At 36.1% G+C, this 23088-nt stretch overlaps 1 protein-coding gene across 4 annotated transcripts in view; it reads right to left on the reverse strand.

Moving 5' to 3' along the window:
• The window catches only part of FNBP1L (formin binding protein 1 like), a 61189-nt gene that overhangs the window by 10851 nt on the left and 27250 nt on the right, over window positions 1–23088 (reverse strand). For all 4 annotated transcript variants that reach the window (XM_021404801.1, XM_021404799.1, XM_021404798.1 and 1 more), the window contains exons 2-9: window positions 17869–17984; window positions 9032–9085; window positions 7377–7524; window positions 6937–6999; window positions 5699–5803; window positions 5048–5176; window positions 3137–3283; window positions 2298–2501 (exon numbers count right to left, since the gene is read on the reverse strand). In XM_021404801.1, coding sequence (XP_021260476.1) covers window positions 2298–2501; window positions 3137–3283; window positions 5048–5176; window positions 5699–5803; window positions 6937–6999; window positions 7377–7524; window positions 9032–9085; window positions 17869–17984 — 966 coding nt within the window. The remainder of the gene's footprint in view (window positions 1–2297; window positions 2502–3136; window positions 3284–5047; window positions 5177–5698; window positions 5804–6936; window positions 7000–7376; window positions 7525–9031; window positions 9086–17868; window positions 17985–23088) is intronic.

Genomic DNA, 23088 nt, shown 5'->3' on the forward strand with positions numbered 1-23088 from the left:
AATGTTCAAAGTGATTTTAAAATGAAAATTCTGTCTTATAAAAATAAAATTTCCATCTATCACAAACACCTTTAACGTTTTACAGACACGTTTATACTATCACTGAACGGGTTTTAAAAGGTTGCTGTCACAACTTAATCTTCAGAGATAGAGGAATACATAAGAAGGCTTTAGACTCAACTTCTACAAGATCTTAAAAAGATTCCGAAGTTGTTTCTCTATTCTTTTAGAACAGGAAGGCCTGCTTTTTCCAACTGTAGTTATGGTCATTCTGGAAATTTGTGCAACTGTGCTCACATTTTCTTCCTACATTTTGATGCACCTTACCAGGTAAGTTAGAAATAGAAATATTATGTACACACACGGAGAATGACCCAAAAAAGATGTATACTCAGATCTCCATAGTCAAACTGGACTTGCAAAATGGCTGCACGGCATTCCTAATCGACATAATCGCTACAACTTCCTCCGCTTTCTTCCTCCCCTTGTTAAAAATTGCTTCTCTGACCGTTTGTTTGTCTCTCATGCTCTTGCTGCTTTTGCCAATTTCACTTCTTCCATTTTTCTGCTACACAATTTATTCCCTTTCCAAAAGGCATTTCTGTCCGATAACATCAAAAAACAGGTAAACATACATATGGAAGTCAAGCCTAGCCACAGCTCAAGCTAAATGAAGGCCCAAATGCCACCACAAATACCTCAAAATACAGTAAGTTACTATTTTTGTTTTGTTTTTCTATTACCTAATATTTTGAAATACTTAATAATGTTACATATTTATATTCGTCTAGAAAATACTAAAAATAACATAGTTGATATAAAATATATACAATTCCAAATATATATGTATTCTGAGATATATTTTGCTCCCAGCTGATTTTTTTTTCCCAAGTGTGTTCATAACGCCCACCCCTCTCCCCCCCCAAAAAAAAACCAAAACATATCTTCCATTTACTCCAGGTATTTAAGGAAGAATATGTAGAATTTATACATATTTGTATATCTGTGATTCTATATAGGAAACAGCATATAGCCTTCATAGTCACCTCTATGAAATGAACAAACTGGGGAGAAGAAAGAGTAGGGAAATAGTCCTGACAGCTTTCTTCAGCTGTCATCATACTGAGGAATTTCTTATACCTACAGTAAACATCCAGACTGTAAACAAATTTAGATTGTCACTGTTTTACTGGCTGTGGAAGAGGGTACGTGTGTGCGTGAGCACACACGCAAAATTCTTGGAAAGAGGGCTTATTACCGAACTGGTAGCCATGATCTCTGCAGCCAAATGCAATAAAGATGGTAACATGCCAAAATGATAAACTACTATCAATCATTAATTATACTGCATGAAAGGTAAATAATCAGTTTTCTTTTTAACACAGCTGCAGTTACACATAACATACTGAGGAGGAGAAAAAGAATCAGCTAAACCTTTTCTGCAAGGATCTGCTTGCTTGGAATACTATCAATTGGAAAATAAATCCCACCCCAAATGAGCTGTAAGAATAGTTTTCTACAGTGTGGCAGAAACTGATCTGGAACATCAAAACAATCTCACTGAACTTTGAGGGAATCATTAAAAAGACTCACTTATATGCCCTAATACTAACTGAAATCCTAACATAAAACTTAAATATGTACCTGCTTTCAATTTTTTCTTGAGCATAGGCATATTTCTACCTTTTTCATAGTTACGCTTCTTCTGGGACATTTACCTGTATGGTGCTTCAACAGTATGCTTTATCAGTGAATTATTTTAAGTTTTAATATTTTCAAAACTAGCACATTAAATTAAAAAAATAATCTATGTACTATTCCTATTGATAAACATATATAATACGTGACATTTTAAAGGAGGTTGCTTTTTGTAGTATTAAAGAGGGATCTGAAGCCTGCCTGATTCCAAAGCATAAAACTCACCCTCTTGACTTGTTCTGCTTATTTTTACATTCAAAATCAACATTTTTTCCATGCAATCACAGAAAGTCTTTACAGCAACTCAGATAAGTTAGAAAAGTTGGAAGCTACTTTTATTTATTATATTTAAACCTATGCAGAACGTCAAATAATGAATAAAAAACATTACAGGACACAAATCACTAGAAAAATTGCAAAACTTCCTTCCATGAAAACCTGATTTTTAGTACGATAAAATCCAACCTTACTCAAACTGTGCATCATCAAAAAACAGTAGAGTACAAGCAGAACGTAGTTTTAAAATAAATAATTGCTATTTCCATGTACTCTCAATCTTCACATTTTAATTTTCCAAATAGTAATTTCAGAATTGTTACCTTTGGCTTTTTTCCAAATAGCCACAGCTTTCCTTTAGCCTTGCCCACTGTAGTTTTTGAATCAATTCTCATTCCTTCCTGCTTTGGTGTACTGATGGTTCCATCCGAGATAGTTCTGTAAATATTCTGACTGTAATCTTCAAATGGAAAATCTCCAGGAGGTTCAAAACCAGATTTGAAGCAGTCTATCACTAGCTGGGAGTCCTAAACAGGACATGAATGAGTTTAAAAAGAAAAACAAGCAGTCATCAAGAGGGAAGAAGAGAGAAACACAAAGACATAAATTTTCCCTTTAAGTGAAAAGATGTGCAGGTGTTAAACAAAGAGGACACAAAATGCACGCTTTTGGATGGATCAACTGAAGATAAAGCGTGTTCTTTTTTCTCAGAAGCGTTACCAACGACGCGAATCAAAGCATACATACCCTGCTATTCAGAACTCAGCAAACAGTCTCCGCAAGTTCTCATGAATTTAAGGCAGGGCAATGGTTTATACCCAAATTAGACCCCATCTTTGTATAGTTTATCCAATTTAATGCTATGTACCAGAGAAGATACCAACCACGCTGGTATTCTGGGATGTTTCAGGATACCCAAAACGTGTCCAAAATCATATACGATGTTAAACATCTTCAGATCAAAGTAAAACAATAAAACATGAAGAGAACAAATACCACCAATGTTGGAAGCAATCATTTAGACTAACAATATTATGGCAAATAATTGAAAACATATATAAATGTACAGGATTAAGTTCTGTACATTTTCTCTTCTCTCCCCCTCTCCACATATCAATTCACTTTCTCATATGCATTTCCTAAGTAGCTCAGTTCTACTTACTCTATGTTCATCAACTGATTTTGCTGCAAGGATCATCCCCTCTAAACATTTAGAGATGATTGGAATAACCTTGCGCTCAGAGTCAGCAAAGCCTCTGTAACATTCACTAAGTTTGATAGTCCTTCTCTCATCCATTTCTTGAAGTTGCTGCAAGCAGAAAGAAAGATGAATACTTATCGACTTTTTTCCCTGATCCTGATGTATGCAGTTACTGCGGTCGCCACAGTGTAGTACGGAATATCTGTGCCTTCCCAGTATTTTTATTTACCTAACAAAACAGAACTAATTAAGCTAAAAGAAAGTAAGTCCTGTCAGACATAGATTTGAGATGCCCATAACAGAAATTAAAGACATTACATTTTTAAATTTATAAAACGGTGTCTGAAGGACTGAACTTTCTATTCCTTATTTTTAAAGCCTGTGTCAAGTGCCTACAGCCTCCTACTTAGTTAAGAAATTTTCAGGCAAAAATGGAAACTGTAGTAATGAAATCCTATTAATTTCTACAGCTCCTCACTCTCTCCTTCCAAACAACTTCTCTGGTAATGGGTATATCCACCTGAAATCTCATCTTCTTTAACTCTGCATTTATTTTTATCCTCTCCAATAAATACCTATGGTTAACAAAAAATAGGAAAGGTTAGAAATATTAAAATATATGCATTTAAACTTTCTCCAGTTTCAAATACAAACTATTTCCTTCACAAGTGTGCAAGAAAATAAAGAAAAAAAGATAACCATTATACAAGATTTGTAAATAAAGTCTACTGGAACACAACAAAAAGAACAAATTAAAGAGAAATACTATTAAGATAACAGCCCAGAACCTTTCACCTAAATTAAGGTGACAAAGAAAAACAAAGAGAAGGAAACAAAAGGCAATAAATCCATAAACAGGTTATCAAAAACGGGTTAAAAAGGTGGATCTTTCCTGTACCTATTCTAACAAAGGCAGATATCTCAAATAGTGTCTAATTTCATCTGTGAAGCAAAGCAATAACCTTAGACCTGCTAAACACTTCTCCCCAAGCATTCCCGTTCAAAGTTACTAAACACTTGCAAGGAAATAATTTAAAAAACGTAGTCCCAAGAGAAAGCAGGACTAGGCCTTTTTGCTTCCTCTGGAGATTTTTAGAAAACATAAGTGATTTCAACATGAGAAAAATAGGACCAAGCTACAAAAACAACCAAACTGTTTGTCCTGGGACTTCACTGCAATTATTCCATCAGTGTTAATGCCAGATATAGTGAAGTACTGCTTACCAATTAAAATATTATAAAATTCCTTATACAGCCAGGAAAACATCAAACATTCTTAAACTGATACACCTTCAAATGAAGTCAACATTTTTACTTTCCTTCCATTTCCATGCTCCACGTACACCATGCGTTTGTGGTATTTTAGAGAGTACCATGCATTGCTTATAGTACTGATGAAGCAATGACCACTTGGGTGTGGGGGGAGCACTTCTGCCTCCAGATCCACCCCGTATAAACCTGCTACATGAGACACATTAAACCACACCGTCACCATTAGCTATGTGCTTTCCTACATCTCTACAAGTCAATGCGTGAAAAAAATAAAGAGAACTAGTGATCAAACTTTGCTAGAATGATTGTTTAAATATTTGCTCTCATACAGATGTCCACAATTTTTATTTTACTGTCCCATTTCATTAATATTTCAAGTCTTATATAAAACCTTCATAGAAAACAGAGCAAAGTATTTCCAGTGCAAGTGTAAGCAGAATTACTGAAAACAGAAAGTCTTCTAATAAACGTCGACTGCGTGAGATTATGTTAATTTCTTGATAAAATTATCTACTACTGCACTAAAAAAGAGAAGTTTGACATTTTAAATTCTACTTTCTCCTTTAAAAAACACCAGTCATATTTTCTTCATTATTTTACCTTGTAAATCTGAGGAATGACAATGTAGTAGTGTTTGTGCTGTTCGCCGTTAAAATTCTGCAGTTGTGCGGCGTATTCATTTTTGTTTTCGTCAGCCATGTGTGTACGCAGGTTTAACTGTTGCTTAGCCTAGTGGGAAAGCGTTATCGGTTCAAACATGACTTGTGCTTTTCAATGATACATATCAGTATTATTATTTATTTTGCCACTAGGTAAAAACACTAATCAAAATCATAATCAAAACTTACATCCTTATAATAAAAGCAATGCGAGCCTTTATTTATACAGACAGCCAAGAGACCTGATTTGTTACACAGAGAGAGCGCAGTGGTTATTTCAGCTCCCTTAGCCACACTGCTTAAATACATATCCAAAAAAACATAAAGGAGACTGAACTAGACGACATACATAATACAATACCAAACACCAGTGAGTTTGCCTACTGAAGGAAGATAAATGACTCAGCATCATCTCAAGAATGATGAAGCATACTCTGTGTACATCTTACCCTTTGATTTTGCACACAATAAGAAAGCACATTTTATGCACAATTTTATACGAAGGATGTTGTTCCAGTATGACAAATACACAAATATCAGATGTTTATAGTAAAGGGAGAGTATAAACAAACAAACATGGAGCTGCTCTTACCTTTTCAACATCAGCCTTTGTTGCATTAGTGTCATTGTCCAGTCTTTCATAGCTTTGCTGCGCCTTCTCTGCCTCTCTGCATTCTCTCTCAAATTTCTTTTTACTCTACAAAAGCCACAAACTTACTGCTTCATCAGCTACTATCCCATCTTAATTTTGTACAGCAACTCTGAATTCTAAATATCAAAGCTTCCCTTTAAGACCTTAAATTCCTTAAGTACCTTTATTTAAGTAAATACACTGTTAACGTTATTCAGTATACATGACATTCAATAATTCCGGCTGTTTTCAAGATAACTGTTGTAGGAAAAACTGTTGCAGCTTGGGAAGTTAGTAACTCCAGAGAGGAACAGGTAACAGACATAGCGTGAGTACTGCTCTTCTGCTTTAGAGCAAAGTCAGGCAGCGGAGGTTAACGTGTCCTTTTTAAAAGACTCACTCTGCATACAAAACACAACTGATTGTTTGTGGTGAGCTCTGAGGATTATCTGTCCGAAAGGTAACAGCATCTTCAACTACCACACCTGCTTCTACTCTGATCATCTGAGCACGAATTAAAACTCTTTGACCTGACACTGAACCAAGACATCAATCCTCTGAGTTCACAACAACAAAATAGAAATTCACCTTTCTGGTTTTGCTTCACAACAATCTGGATCAAAGATAATAAATTTCAAAAGATACAGAAAGCAAAATATCAGAATGCATTGTGAACATACTTTGTTTTGCATTTTTTAATCCTTAAAAGCAATGTTTATAATTTATTCTAGAGAAATATACTTTCTGCATTTCTCTGTAAAAATATAATGCTGCCTCCTGAAAGGGTAACAGCCTACAGCAGCAGTATTCTTGAACAGACCTCATGTAACAAAGACTACAAACTCAAGTCAAATACAGTGACTTAAGATTTCATCTTCATAGAAATAAATCATCCCTACTGATTACTCTCTAGCCCACTGAGAAGCACCCAAGTCCGTACCCACTGTTTAACCAGGTTCCTTTACTCTGGGTACACAAGGTTTTACATACACACACTAGCTGACTATGAGAGATTTTTAATTTTCTTTTTAGCAATGAACTATGGACACACTGGAATGTATTCTGAGTGTTGCTAAATCCAATTTGGCCATTCAATAATATAGCTAAACATTAAATTCTAAGCAAGGGAGATTATAACAGTTCCATTTACAGACTGTTTTTTTTTTTCCTAATGAATAATAAACAAAACACGAGCTCACGTTATCCATCTGTTTCCAGCACATGTCCAGATACTGCTGCGCCTTTCGTCCTTCCTGAAGATGCTAAAATCACCACAAATAAGTTTGATTTGCATATATTCAGTACTATAACCATTACCTAGTTTGTGATGTTGACACACTATGATACACGCTTCCGGCACGTTAGTGGTACTCTTTCGAAGACATTACTAATTATGCAAGAACAGTACCACATAAAAAAAATTATATTGGCAAAAAAGCTACCAGTAAGCAGTCTTCCAAAATCTTCATTCGCAGGTTTTAGTAACTGTTAAAAGTACATTAAAATACCACAACAGGTTTAAATATGTATTCTAGAAATGTATTCCAAAAGCTACTTATTGCCAAGTTCACAAATACATCAGTTCATTCAGAGACACATCTAATTTCATCTTACTATAAAATCAAGATACAGCAATTACCATTTTTCTCTCAGTTTTTAGATCATGTGAGTATCTCATTAATTCTCCATAGACTCTGTGTCCCATTTCTTCTGCAACTACTTCGCGTTGTCCTGCGTAGTCATTCAGCTCATTAAGGATGTTAAAAAAGGCAATACATGAAGTAAACCTGACAGAAAGCACATATACACAAACAGACAAATACAAGAAGTGAGACAGTTTTGTGTTTGCTTCTTTTTTTAAATAGATTTCCTTTAACATAGTTTGTGCTTCTAATTACATTTAAAAAAACATCAGATATATTTTACAATAAACCTTGTTTTAATACTGATTGAATTACAACAAATGAAAGTTGGGAAAGCCTACATTGAGCCTAGCATGTACTATATGTTGCAATGTCTCTTCAAATACATTTTATAAGAATATAAATTTTTGTGGATGGAAAAAAAAGAAGAAGAATACTACCTGCAAAGCCCTGTAGTATAGTGGTATCTCCTAAGCTGCCAACTGAGAGGCCTGAGCTTGGGAACGGATACATACATCCCTAGGCTCGGAGGCTGAACTTGTTGCAGAGATGATGTACTTGGTAGTCTTGAGGGTGGAACATGCCAATCATACCACTCATATGCATCCCGATGGATGATCTACAGAACAAGCTTGCTATCAGCTCTGAAGACAGCTGCCTGTATGCCTGCCCACCTCTTGGCTGGAAGTAAGGTGCCACTATGGCTGGCACTAAAAAGGGGGGGAAGAGGAGGGGCGAAGGGTAGAAAGTGTGTGTGGAAGGGAAGAAAGAAAAAAAACAGGCACCACATTAAAATATACATCTTTCTCTCTTTAACAGTGGAATACTGCCATCTCCATAGGCTTGGCTTTGTGGAACTTAAATGCCATCCTAGAACTAGAATTCCTGTTCCCTGTAGCCAAGGATCTTTAAATAGAGTCAAAAGAGATAGAGGAAATTCTAGTGTGGATTTCCAGGCATTCTGTGCACAGCATGGGCTCTGGTCACAATCTGAAACTTAGCCCACATTCTTTCATTCACGTTTATCTCTGAAGGAAACAATGCATTGTGCTTTTCTAAATAAAAAAAAGGTAATGGATAGGGACCGCAGACGAAGCACCTCTCTTTCTGTAACTGTAGAGGAGCAGTCTATGCTAAACAACTTTATGATTATTTATCATTCAGACTTATTTTGTCTCTGGAGTCAGAGAAAGACAGCAAGCTTAAGAGGCCTAAGCTCTTCTTGCCAAGGTCAAGGCACTTTTGTTTACACCCAAGTCTCAGATCTGAATACCTAACTATGCAGAAGAGAAGTCTACTACACTAAGAAAAACCACAGCCCAGTGGTAAATCACCGTTGTTCTATTAAAAAACAAACCAATAAACAACAAGAAAAACCCTGGAACAAACTTCTGCTTTCAAACTTTCAGTGAGATAAAGATTAATTTGGAACACAGCAAGTACAACCTGCCATGTTTACTACTTTAAAATACTACAGAAACAAATATGATGTGTCATCGTTAAGGATTACAACAGAACTGAGAAGCCAAGCAGCTTTTGTTGTCTTACACATTTAAGTACTTTATCTTAAAAGAAATAAAAATTCTTAAAAGGACAAAGTTTACTTCAGTCCTTATTTCTTAAATGCAGAACTTTAAGTGCACATTTTTACCTGGGTTCCTCATCTTTGGATGAACGTTTAGGACAGTACTTCTTAACCAGATTTCTATTGAAGAAGAAAAAAAGGATGTTATTTTAGAGTGTGTTTTGACAAGACGAACACGGAGCAAGCTGCGTGAACAAATAAATTCTTTTCAGTTACCTCATTTTTTAATCTAAGGGTCCCTTAACCTAACACAAGGCAGAAATCTACAGTGTTTCCAAAGTCTTAGGTCACTTTGACCTAGAACAATGCATTTATAAACATTTTAAAACCTCTAGTCCTCAGAGACTAGACATAAAGTGTTCTTTATTTAACAGGTTTTTCATATATATGTGTAAAATAAGCTAACAAATAAGAAAAAAGCAAATATATGGTCACTGTTTATCACACACATATTGAACACTACACACAATACCCATGAACCCTGCGGAGGTTTACCCCCTGCCTGAATGAAGTTTTGAGTGTACATTCCGATCAGTGGTTTTAACCACAACACCTCTCAATCTTCTGTATGTGTATTTCCAGAACACAGGGCAACTTCTCTTTTAAGGAAGCATGTGACATTTTGTCCTACAAAGAGTTTTATGAGTACTAGATTTTTGGTAACCAAGAAAATCTCTAGAAGAGGATCCACGGACTCAGCACTTCAGACCATGTCACAGCCCAAATATTGCCAAGAACACCGATATGAACTTATCTGCTTAACATACAATGCAGAAATAGCACCTTAAGAAACATACAGACCACATCTACAAACAATACAGGTATACACTGCTTACACAACCAACCACAAAATACTTGCAGTAGCAAGCTACTGCTGCACACACCATCCCAAGTGCCGTGATGAACATGGAATTAAGCCATACAGTTTTAAAGTCACGATGGACGTGAGGGAGGGAGAAAAATGTGCAGCATCTTTTCAAATTTTTGTCTTTCTGTGAGCCAACCTCTTGCTTTTAACATTGGAGTACATACTTTCTAATGCACAGAATTCTGTCCTAACTTAAAATATTACTTTTCTCAGAGCAAGTCTTTTAAAATTCTTGAAATCCAAGAGGACACATATTGTCACTTTTGAGAAAAAGCAATGATTTCCTTCACATTTTCATTAAGTTGGACTTAAAAAAAAAAAAAAGTAACATACAATTCTAGCAACTTTCAAGACTGTAATTTTCCTATTATATGAGAACTACATTAGACTTATATTGTATTATTCCATTATATTAGAATTATAATTTTGCAACAGTTTTCCTTTCCCTAAGGGTACTATTTTACAGGTAATAAAGAATCGCAAAGCATTTCAATTGCTGTAGCAAACTGTATTTAAAAAGAGATCTACTACTCTAAGTAAATAGACCAGTGCATAAAGACCAATGCCCACCGTCACAAAATTTCCCATATTTTCCAAATATAAGAACCAGATCATTAAAACCTAGCTAACAAGGTTCAAACTGTAGAACAGATTGCCCATTTTGGATATCTCTCCTTTAAATTAACCACATCATATTTTTAAGTGTGAATTAACTCCCCATAAAATACGGAATGCCAATTACTTGCTTTACAACCCATAAACAGAAGGCACAGAATGCTGACAATTTTTACTACACATCTCTAATAAAACCATACCTTCCATTAAAAAAAAAAAATGTTCAAGAAGCAGAATGTCCACTTTAAGTCAGTCAAGGAAGAATTTTCAAAGTGTGTTCTTGAGCACTGAATCTGCATTATGCAAACAATGGCTCTATTTTTTTAATTGGTATGAAATATGCTTCGTTCAAACTTTTGTGTAAAAGGACAATATTGTGTGATTAAGCTATTTTACACATTCATCTAAAGAAGAAATCAAGTACAAAATAGCAACCTTTAGAGCTGATAACCAGTTGTATTTCAAATAGCCTTTAAACAGAACTTTTCCAGCTCTCTGTCCAGTAATAATTGAGACAACTGGCCTTTGACATCTTAGACTAATTCTTAATTAGTAGCCCAGATCCATTTCTACTCTAATCTAGACCAGAATACCTTCCCCCAGAAGCAGCCAAGTGGAAGGGTTGGATTAGATGATCTCCAGAGGTTTCTTCCAAACTCTGCAATTCTCTGATTAAAAGCAAACGGCATCCCCAATGCTACAGAATATTGCATGAAACAGTATCTTGCATGTTTTGTATCCCATTCTAACTGGCTGCCTGTGACTTCATCACTCTGAACCATTTCATCATTAAAACACGAGTTATAGTCCTGCCTTCATCTAAAATGACCTTGCAAGATTTCCTCAGTCAAATTATTTGGAAGTCACGTACCTCTAAGGTACAAGCAGTGAGACCACGTTCAGTCATGAAGTATATAACAAAATATGAGCTGAGAGTCAGTGGAAATAGCAAGCTTCTATCTTTTGTCTCTTTCTATACACTCAGTCTACAGCCAGAAAGAACAACCATAAAACTGCCGCATCATTTATGCATCCATTTGTACACTGAGAATAAACACAGACTTCTAAACGTTTATCTACAAATTGCGTAACTCCTTTCTCACTAAAGTCAAAATGAGGATTGTTCTTCACCATCATCAGAATCTACGGCCTGTTGTGAAATTCCACTTGTTTTAAGGATTAAAAGGAGACATTCTAATTGTAAAAATCAAAAGATGGAAAAAAAACAACAGTCTAATAATCTTCTTAGCTAAGTAACTTCCCCATGTTTCACTTTCCCTTACACTTCTGCTTTGCTACTCGGGGTTTATTAATGACTGGCAAACTCCTGAAATTCCCCTTATTAATATTCAGAAGGTGAACTGCATCCCAAGCACACAACGCTGTAGCTAAGCAACCATGCAAGTCCTTTCAAGGGAAGATTTTCAGTCAGGGGTGTTACAAAAGAGAAAGTAAGCCACTTTAAAAAGCAAATAAATAAATAAATAAATAAATAAATAAAAACCCATCCCCACAAACACAGAGTTTAAAGCTGAAAAGAGAAGGGCTTCAAGGTCCAATACACAATACAAAGCACAACAACCAAAGTTAATAAATAAGAAGTGGCTAGCAAATGCAAAATTTCTAGCTAAAAGAAAAAGTAGTGTTCACATAAACAATGAAGCATAAATGGGTTTCGTTTGGTTTTGGTTTTCTTTTTTTTTTTTTTTTTTAAACATGGGAATATCAACATTTAGAAAGATCTTACCTTTACATAAACATAAGTCTATTTCTCAGTATCCAAGTATGGCTCTGAGCTAGTTTCTCCAAGTCATGGGAACCTTACCATATGTCTACAGCAGCAATTAAGAGTAGTCTACATCTTTAAGACCTCTAAAGCAAAGCAGCAGTGCTAAGGGCTCAGCACTCACACTACCAATTTCTGGAGATTTTAGTCCAGTCCAATTCTAGCCAAGTTCCCTGAGCTAAATACCTGCTGCTATTTACAGAATAGATGCACTTCCCACAATTCAGATTCACTGGAAAGAAATCTAGTTTTCCTGTTTTCAGACTCTTCCACAAGTGAACCAGCCCACAAGTGGGTACAAAGCACCTGATTTATTTTTCAAGACCCAGACTAGGAGACTCACGTAAACACATACTTACTAGCCAGCTGGACTGACAATGCTTCAGCTTAAATTAAGGGGAGTCCCTTAGCAAAAGCCTATTTGGAGCAGGAGAAACTACAAATAACGTATCCCCACTCCCAGTCAGATTTGTACTGATCCCCCAACCACACAGTTTTTAAGTGCACGTATGTATGTGTATATGTATCTGCACATATAAAATATACAGAGTAATACATATACATATGTATGTATTAGTTCATAAATTAGAGAAGAGTTTAAAAGTAAAAAACTAAAAGAAATCAAGTGCTTACTTCACCAACTAATTCTTGCCACTCTGCTATGTTGTTCTGTTTAACTCTACTATAATTGCCAGGAGACAAAACGAAGACCTACCAATAGAGTATGAATATCTTTGTTCCTTGCTCATCGGTATAAATCCCACTAAGTTTAGCAGGGATCAAAAATGACCAGAAGCCAACCTGATGAGCTGTCCTTAGCAGATCAACACCCAGACTCAACAACTGAGGTAGGATTTTTGACACCACCTAGCAATTTTGGTAGACACGTTGGAGATGACGAAGGTCTCTGAAAAAATACTACGAGCTAGTTCTCTCAGAGCACAACTCCTTTAGGGAAATGGATATAACAGTCTTAGAATGCCTCTTTTATATCTGCTCCAAAGGCCAAGGAACAAACTCACAAGTACACCGGGCCAAGTCAGCATTATAGGTATCTTATAATTTAATTCAAAATAAATGCAGAATCTTCATTTTCCTTTCTTTTTAAGGAAAGAAAAAAAGTAAATGCAAGTAACAGATCAGAGCAACAGTACTGTCAAGTTAAAAAAAAAAAAAAACAGAAGTAATCGCAGACCATCAGAACTGAACCAAATCTACTAGATAAACTGCTCTGTGTTTCTTCAGAGACATGCAGAGGGATGACACTTCAATACTCTGGAAATAAAATCTAGAATTCCATCACATGCATCTCGAAGTAGATTTCATTCAGCACAACATTCAGTTTTGCAGACCCTGTAATTTTATCGAATCTCTCTTCTCAGTATAAGTTGATCTCAGGTTAACATCAGTGAGAAAGCAGCCTGGACTACATTACTAATTTTAAGTCATGCATTCATCAGTTTCAAAAAGCATCTAATTAATACATTTACATTATTTATGGGCATGTACATAAGATGTCTACATTTGTACAGACATTTATACAAAAACACGTTAACAAACTCAAAACTCAGTTTTATTCAGTCAAATAATGGAATGTAAAGAATGGGTGCAGCAGCATCAACAGGGCAGAATTTGTGCCAAGGTAACAGCTCTGACATCCATTGATATTGAATTTCTACAGTGCCTACATCATACTACAAGTGACTGGGAGCAAACTTAGAATTCTTTCTTCAGAAATTAATTTTAAAGTGCAGTAGGAACTTAAAGGCATTTCACATCTACATGTAAGGCAATAATTTCAAATAGGTTTCTGTGAGTGCTTATCAACATACAGACTGGGTGAAAGTAATGGCACTGAACTCTATTTAGTAATATCATCTTACCAGAAAAAGCTTTCAGCTAGATAAGATGAGTCTTAAAAATGTTTAACATGGAATTAGAGTTTCCAAAGCTGAAAATCCTCGGAATCATTAAGAAAAAACCTGCCACATCCATATTTAGACAATCATCAACCTAAATTCTCAGCTTCAATCAAAGAAAGATATCTGAGAAACAAACACATATGGTGATAATTTGTGTCACCAAATTCATGTTTGAGCTTACACACATTTCAAATCACACCCCAAGATTCTACATATAGAAACGCAGGAACTAATTTTCAGTTTGACTAGACGTATGCATATATTGTTATCTTACTTAGAAAAAAAAGCCACTTAATGGTGTGCAGAAAGAAGTAACAAAAACCATGAAAAATACACTTGCTCAGATCAAACAGGAATCACAGGATGTTACAATTTTAAAGAGAAACAGCTCCCTAGTTCAAGAACAACCAACACTATTTATTTAAACTAGCAATAAAGAAAAGTTGACCAAATCCAGAAATCTTATTCTGCATAGAAGCTTCACCTATAACTCTACTACCACCATTACTGAGTGTTAAAAAATATGGAACTCCTACATCTTATGAAGTGATGGAATGCTTCAGGCAGAACCAACATGGTGTAAACCCTCAGAATTGTTTTCCATGTGATAACCTGGTAGTAAAGAAAACAGAATTTTGCCTCACCCCTTTTAAGCAATAATGCTGATCAAAAGCAGCATCTGAGAATTCAATTACAAAAGTCAGCCAAATGCCCAGTAATCAGGCAAATACATCTTTTTTCCTATAATAAAATAGGAACAAATTAAGCAGCAGCATAATCAAATTTAAATCTACGAATCTACAATGTGTCTTGTATACATTTGCCCTAATTCGCATCTCTGTAAATCAGTAACAGCCTACAATAAGCTCCACATTCCTTGTGTCAACACGATATGTTAGCTGAGAACAAAGCTACACTAAACTCAAGATACTTCCTCTAAGATTAAAAAAATGAATTTATGGTTGTTTTTTTCAGAACAAAGCATATTTCAAAGACAAAACAAATTTCAGTTTTTCTTTTCCATACACACTGAACATTTCTTGAAAGGTGACAGTTTTTCTTTTTTTTTTTTTTTCTTGGCATCAACAACTGCATGTCAAAGAATAACAACAATAAATAAATTGTGAGAACTCTGTCCCAAATACTGTTCCTCGTTTACAAGTTATCATTTCTGCAATTACCCAGCAACCATAAACCATCAGCTTCAGTAACAATATAGCGAGTTCATTCAAACACCTCTTCGCACGTTCCATGTGCATCACTTGCTTGCTATCTCCTTAAAAATTTGGAACAGCTGTTGCCATCTGGAAACATCACCAAGCTGTGATGGTATATAAAAAAATGCCTTATGCAAGGACATACACTAAGTGAGAATGAGTTTCTGCCAGGACATAGACTGATTTGTGAAAACTGTTATGAATAAGTAACTCAAATTTACATTCTTGGTTTAAGTCTATGAGAATAAAATCCAAGCAACAATAAATACGGCCGGTCCACCAGAAAAGAAACAGCACAAAGAAAATCTATACATTTCTAGCATTATAGCTCTATATCACTAATCAAACTTCTAATTTCCTTTCGATCTCCAGTCCAAGCACAAGTACAGCCAAGGAACTACCGAGAGGTGAACACTTTCTATACTGTTTACATATCTGCTAAATAAGGGCATAATAAGTATCAGAGTTCATTATACAGAGATTCTCAGCAGCGTGTTTGTCATGTCGTAAAAAAAAAATGAAGTTAAGCCCAAGAAACTGCTATCAGAAATATTAATATCCAGCTTACAGGCCGCATGCTGCTAGCATTAAAATTTACGAGAACCACAGTCTATCCCTATGATCTTCTCCCTCAGAACTTCTACAGAACAATCTGCAGGATGAGTAACTTTTCTGGAGATGAAAGCTTCACATATCTCAATCTCCCATGGGGCCTCACGACCGTTCCCTTTCACACGGTTAACATCAATGAGTGCCCTCAAGACAAACAACGGTTGAAAACAAGGTGCTATCACATGACAACTCACAACTAACCATCGGTTCTCCCCCACGGAAAAGCCAGGCAAGAATGTCTAACAGTGGATTCATGAACTGGTCTACTGGCAGAAAATCAGTCACCCTCTTGTGTGTGAGCTGTCCAGACCCTCGTGGGCAGCAGGCAGGAAAGCAGCAGGCAGGAAGTGCATGCATGCACCGTGCCAGTGTGCTGAAAGAGCAGTGCTTCCCGAAGCTGTCATACTTACTGCACGTACACAAGCAGCCCAGCCATCTGACAGAAGGAGTACTTGACATAACTTGCTTTTCAAAAATGCTTTGAGAAAAATCAAAAGTTTTACCCAAAATAATAAAATGCTACACAGAATAGATTTCTCATTTTTAATCATATCCTGGAGTATTAATATCATCTTGCTAGCTGTGGAAAATGAACATTTAAATAGAACAAAGCAAAACAACATTTCTTCATTACATTGAAGGAAAATATCTGAGCAGACTCATGAAAATGAAACATTTCCATTTTTAAACAGACAACTCAAAACAGACCAAAACTAGGCTGTGAACTAGTGCTGTGCATGCTTCAAACTTTCATTTACCTCCTGAAGTTCTTCTGTGTTAGCTTTGGAAAAGCACTATTTATTTCCTTCAGGAAAAAAATTCCTTCAGTAAAGTAATAGGACGTTTTGTTTGGTGAATATGCATGACTGGATCAAAAGAAACTAGTAAGGAAATCACACCAGAAGACAACATCCACCCTCTCAACTGTAAACCTCTTAAATGTGTTCATGAGGAAGGATTCCTCAACTCTGTATCTGGTGACAATCTAGTTTGCAAATGATGAGATAATAGAACACACCACCAAAGAGAAGCTGTTAACAGTTTTAGTTTGCCAAGGGCCTGGCAACAGCTTCAGCTGAGTCCCCGGGGGAACACAGGGATAACAGTTAAAAGCCAATTTCATAGCAGTGCCTTCATTTAAATCTTGCTCTGCAAGTACCATGTGTCTTTAGGTTTAAAAAGAACAAAAACCCCACTTTCTTCTGGCACTTCGGACCATTTTATTGCTAGTATACTTCTTGTATGATCTCCTTCTCTAGGAGGGGAAACCCCAATTAGACCTAAATTACATTTCATTTGGCAACAACAGAAAGCGAGTAAGAGAGATAAGACAAAGGTCTGAACCAAAAGGGATGACTAGCTATGGAAAGGTCATGATTTAAGGACATGAAGATCTGCTGCTTTCTGAAGTTTTCTCAATGATTTCAATCAAATTTCTAAACAAAACGTAGTGAAGCTCTCGCCAATTCAACATAAGAAAATAACTAGTAGCAGAGGCTTGAAGCTGGTTGAACGAAGAAAATGTAGATTTGGATAACGTGCGTTGCAACAAACAAGTAGACAGAGGAAAATCTTTAAGATTCAAAACACAACAACAATATACTAAAGTTTGAGCTTAAGCCTTTTTAAGTGAAGATGTAAAGAGTGGGTGGGAGGGGCAGGAGAACAGAGGGAAAACGAACAAGGAAGCAAGCACACACCCAAAGATAATTTTTAGTTTGCTAAAGAAAATCTTGTCTGTCATGAAAAGAATTAATGAATTAATTCACTCTTTAAATGAAAAAAATAGTCTTTAATCATGAAATTACACAGTTTTCCATAATCTGATTTTAAGTAACTGCTAAGATAATTTAAAAAACAACAATTAAAAAAAAAAAACTTACCTCAGTTGTTTTGCATAGTTTTGCTCAATTTCTATCCTTTCTTTTACAAATTTTGCATATTTCTCCAAGAAGTCAATGCCCCACTGTGTATGCTTGTCTAAGTTATCGAACTGATCCTTAAAGACAAAAGGAAACAAAGAGAGTGAGTTAAGAATCACACCGACACCAGAAACGACATGTAATTTATGAGTTGTGCTTTGAGGGAATGCCTACTATTTGGACTGAGGTCATTAAAATAACAAATCAGTCCTATGTATGCATGCACATTGAGCACATACAGAACAGTAAGCTGTATGCCCAGGTACTGATCAAGCTCTTTCCATAAAAAAATCTCTAGATGTCTTCATTTAAGTTGTATACAGCCTTTGATCACTTTCACGATGCAAATGCACCTTTTTTTCCCCTAAAAATCCTCTCATTCACAAGTGGAAGTTTTCCACTGATTAAAACATAACCAGAGATAAGTGTTAGGTAACTAACAGACTGCTGGTCAACTAAAATGATATATTTTTTCTTCTTCTTCTTCTTCTTTTTTTCTTTTAAAACACAAGCAGTAGTAATTCTGTTTGATGAAAGTAATTCTGCTCATAAGATTGTCCACTGAAACAAAACTAATGTGAATGACAGCTGCATGACTAAGTTGGGCATAGGCAGCATATGAAAAACATTTATTAAAGTAAACCTATACATAAAGCGTATCATCAGTTCTAGCAAGATTCTAAAGAATGCAAACCTGTCCTTAACCATTACAAATGACAGAGAAAAGCAAATGTACAAAGCAAACAGAAGGACCAAAAATAAACTTAACTTCAAAAGATAAGTGGTGATTATTAATAAATTATCTCCAAAACTCATCTTTCACTGTATTCTGTACTGATAAACATCTACTGAAAAACGGATTTCACAAATGAGTTTCAGAACACATAATCAGGGACAACGGCTTTCCAAATATTTTGCTCAGATGAAGTACAACTCCACTGGCCAGAATTTCTTCTTGGGTACTAAGATGAAATCAGACAGGAAAAACTGAGTACATTTGATAGGTCACGCTTTACAGAAGCATTTAATCACAGTCAAAGTGCCACAAACTATGCCACAACTCTTTTTCTTCATCTGATTCTATAAGCAGTAGGCTCTGAGCAGAGACAATTTTGTAGGATTATACCACAGCCCCTGAAAGGAAGAAATAATTGGTTCCCTCCCAATATGAGGAACACACATAGAACATACATAAGACAATGTGAATGAAGTCAAAAAGAAACACGCTCTAACGCAGGGCTCAAAACTTAAAACCCATTTCTTATCTTCACCACTCTTTACATATATTTACATTAGTGCAGCTCCTCCACCATTACTGATGCCTATTACCTTACTCACGAATGCATCTGGTAGATAAGGAATGGAAACTCTGATTCAGTGGGCCATCAGTCCACATTTTGCTGGAAGGGGGGAAGGTAGCACCAGTATGTTCCCTTCAGAAGAATGAGACAGCTTCACAAAGCCAGTTTTGCTTGCTGCCTTATGTTGGCCACCAATTATATTAAGCATTACCATAGAATGAAGCATACAATATGATGCCTAAAATTAATACTTTCAGATTGACCTATGTACTTCCTGAAAGTAATGCCTCCTACCTATTTCCACAGAAACTACAAAGAGCACAAGAACATTATTTGATAGAGCATATTCTCAGCTACAAAACACAAGTTTTCAACATAGCCACCACCACTAGCTATGCACTTTTGCCAGTGATGAACAAGAACTCGCATACCACGCTCCTAAAAATCTGCACCAGCAGAGGTGACCCACTGTTTCACAGCTGCTACGACAGCATCATTGCTAGGAAAACGTTGCCCACACAGTCTACCTTTGTTCAGTCCAAACAGACGGAAGTCAGAAGGCATCAAATCTGGACTATACAGTGGGTGTGGTAGGAGAGTCCAGCCAAGAATGGCAATGTGCTCCGTGGTCTTCAAACAGGTACAGAGCCTGGTGTTAGCACACTGTGAGAAAGGCTGTCTTCTTCTCTGGCCTGACTGGAAGTTCAAGCCTTCAGCTTGGTCAGCAAGGAAGTGGCCAGAGCTGACATCCATGTTTGAAGAAATCCAGAAGGATCACCCCTTTCACATCCTAAAAAAACAGCACACATCACTTTACCTGCAGAGTGCTGCATCTTGAAGTTGCTCTTTAATGGGGAGTTAACTTGTTGTCACTCCATGGATTGCCATTTTGACTTCCGCTCATAATCACAGAATCATAGAACGGTTTGGGTTGGAAAAGACCTTTAAGATCACCTAGTTCCAACCCTCTGCTATAGGCAGGGACACCTCCCTCTAGACCAGGTTGCTCAAAGCCCCATCCAGCCTGGCCTTGCATGCTTCCAGGGAGGGGGCATCCACAACCTCACAGGGGAACCTGTTCCAGTGTCTCACCACCCTTTCAGTAAAGAATTTCTTCCTAATATCTAGTCTAAAATATGTTGAGAGAATATGTCTGGCTTCATAATTTTTCCAATTCTCAAACAAGAAACCAGGGAATCAAAGTCCGCAGAGTCATACAAATCATCTTACACTGCTCAGAAACAACAATGAAATAAGCAAAAAAGAAAGGTAAGATCAATGAATTAGCAGTAAGAAAAAACAGGTCTTTTCAGACAGGCTTCTAGATGTGAGTCACAAATTTAGTCATGGTCCTTCCAACTTCTCAAGTAGCACCCATGTTTGAGCCCCGGGCCTCAATTCAGTCAAAGTCTTCCTTTTCATCCAGGAGCACAAGCAGAAGATATTCTGTACTCCTAAAGAGGAAACCAAATTATGCACTGACATACAAACCAAGCCAAGCAGTATCTTGAATGGGAAAAAAAAAAAAAAAAAAACAACAGTGGGCAATAATGTACAGAGGAGAAAATGAACCAAATGGATGCAAGAAAATATATGCTTGGAACTTTCATAAATAAACAAACACAGTTTTATACATACATAAATAAATGTATATGTCACTGCATTAATACATCTTGCCCCTTTAAAGAAATGTGAAAATAGCATTAACTAAAGATCAGCATAGAAAAATTACAGAATAAAAGAATACATCCTATGAGATCTGGCTAGCTACTACTTTGATAGCCAACTATTTTTTTCAACAATGTTACAAAGCAAACAAATTACTGTTTGTCCAGTAACACCCCACTACCCTTAACAGCTGAGCAGGTAGTTTTTTGAAAAATAATAATAAAAAAACTGCAGCTGACTATTACGAAACTAATTAACTTCAGCTAATGGATGGCAGCCAGAAGTACTGCCCACTCAAAAGTCAGACTGCAGTTCAAGTTGCCGCAAACAAATCCAAGACTTCACAAAAATTTGTAGTACGTCAATAAAGAGCATTCCAAAACAAGTGTTACCTCCCTAATTTTTACTTCCAGATTATTTATTGCAACAATAGATTAATGCTGTGATTACTTCAGTTATGCAGTTCTTAACTTATCATGTTGTTGCAGATATCAGGGAACTCAACAATAGCAGTGAAGGATCAAGGCAAGAAGTCGAGCTAAACCATACTTGCACCAAAAACAAAAACATAATTCCCCAGGTTGAACTCAGGAATTGCTCTCCAGCTCTTACAGACACCTGTTTTTTTTCCCCCAAAACTCAAGAGTCATAGAAAAAAAAAAAAAAAAGGGAGGGAGATCTCTCTCTTTGGAACAATGAACACTGAGGGAATGCAATTGCATAAAAGCCTTACCTGTCCTCATCCAAAAGTGATCTCTAGCTAGTCTGGCCACTGTTCTTAAGCAAGAAGAGTTTCAAATAAAATGCAATAGCCCAGACTGCGATTTTCAAACAGCTAACGTCCCAACATCCACTGGTGCTGGAAAGCAGTTAGTTATACGTGCATTAAGAGCTATAACTGTGGTAGCAAATTCTGTAAAATAATTAATAGCTAAACAACTGAGTTTTACTAAACTATTCCTTCCCAAAAATCTTGTTTTCCAGATCAACATGTAAATGTGCATTATCTTCCATTTCCCTGATTTCCATTTTGATGATCTCCAGACAACTCAGTTTTAAGCCTCAGGAACCATTTCAGACACAAAACTAAAAGTTTGTCTAAACTTAAAAATTTAGACAAGTTATCTCAATTAACAATAATTAAATCCACAATCTCTCTAAAATACCTTTAGTAAGGCATCTTATTCAAAATCATGACACTTCATTTGCATGCTAACATTATTTTATTCTCTTTTGACTCAACTGTACATCAGTATTTCCGTAACTTTATCTAACACCACAATTTTAGTCTGCAGTGACAAATAAGTGGCCTTATTTGTAGTTCTGAAACACTGGCATGGGACTACATCTTTTTCCCACTTCTTTGTTCTCCAGGCTGCCCAGCTTGGCTAGTCTAAACTTCCAAGTCAGTCAGTAGGAGATTAAAAGCTCATTTCTGCATTGAGATCCCTCGATTCTCAATGCTTCTACAAGTTTCATGTAAGGAAATACATACTACATGCCAATAAGATTTCATGGAGAAAGTTTCACAGCATGGAACTGGATTCAGATCAAAAAAACCAACCCAAAAAATATTTGGCATCAAAAGATCTCCAGTGCAGTTTTAGACAGAAATGTTTTACTTTATATCTCTTTAGGAAAAGCAACAAATTAATAATCCACAAAACTGCAAGTTTAAAGTAACCCAACTGAGAAACTGGGGCTGATTATATAACTCAATCTAATATTGTTTACTGAATTTAAACCCATGAGAGTTTCTCAAATGAACCTTCCTTCCTTCCTGCATCTACAGTACCTCAGAAGACAAAAAGCCTCAAACATACTCAAGTAGTTAAACATTTTAAGTTAAATTACAAAGCAACTACTTCGCTTATTATCAACCCCTTCCCTTAAAATAGATGGTGTTCGTATGAAACACTGCAGTTTGCTTTTTTTTTTTAATGAAGATGAAAGCCTTGAATTAAGTTCAAGCAGCTCAACATTTTACGTCAATGAGATTACTCAAGGTCAATTTATTATTTGTTATTATTTTTTAACTTGCACTATTTGTGCAAAGATCTACCTGACTTGCTACATTAAAAGTTATGGAAACCATGACCAGTTAATGAGAAGTTACCAGTATAGCTTTGTGCACCTTTCCCTACTTGTCTTCAGCTTAGATTATGAAATTATATTTTAGTTAGAGAGAGTATTACAGTAATCTACTTTGGAC

The sequence above is a fragment of the Numida meleagris genome, chromosome 7 (genome assembly GCF_002078875.1).
Source record: "Numida meleagris isolate 19003 breed g44 Domestic line chromosome 7, NumMel1.0, whole genome shotgun sequence".
In the NCBI taxonomy this organism is placed as follows: Eukaryota; Metazoa; Chordata; class Aves; order Galliformes; family Numididae; genus Numida; species Numida meleagris.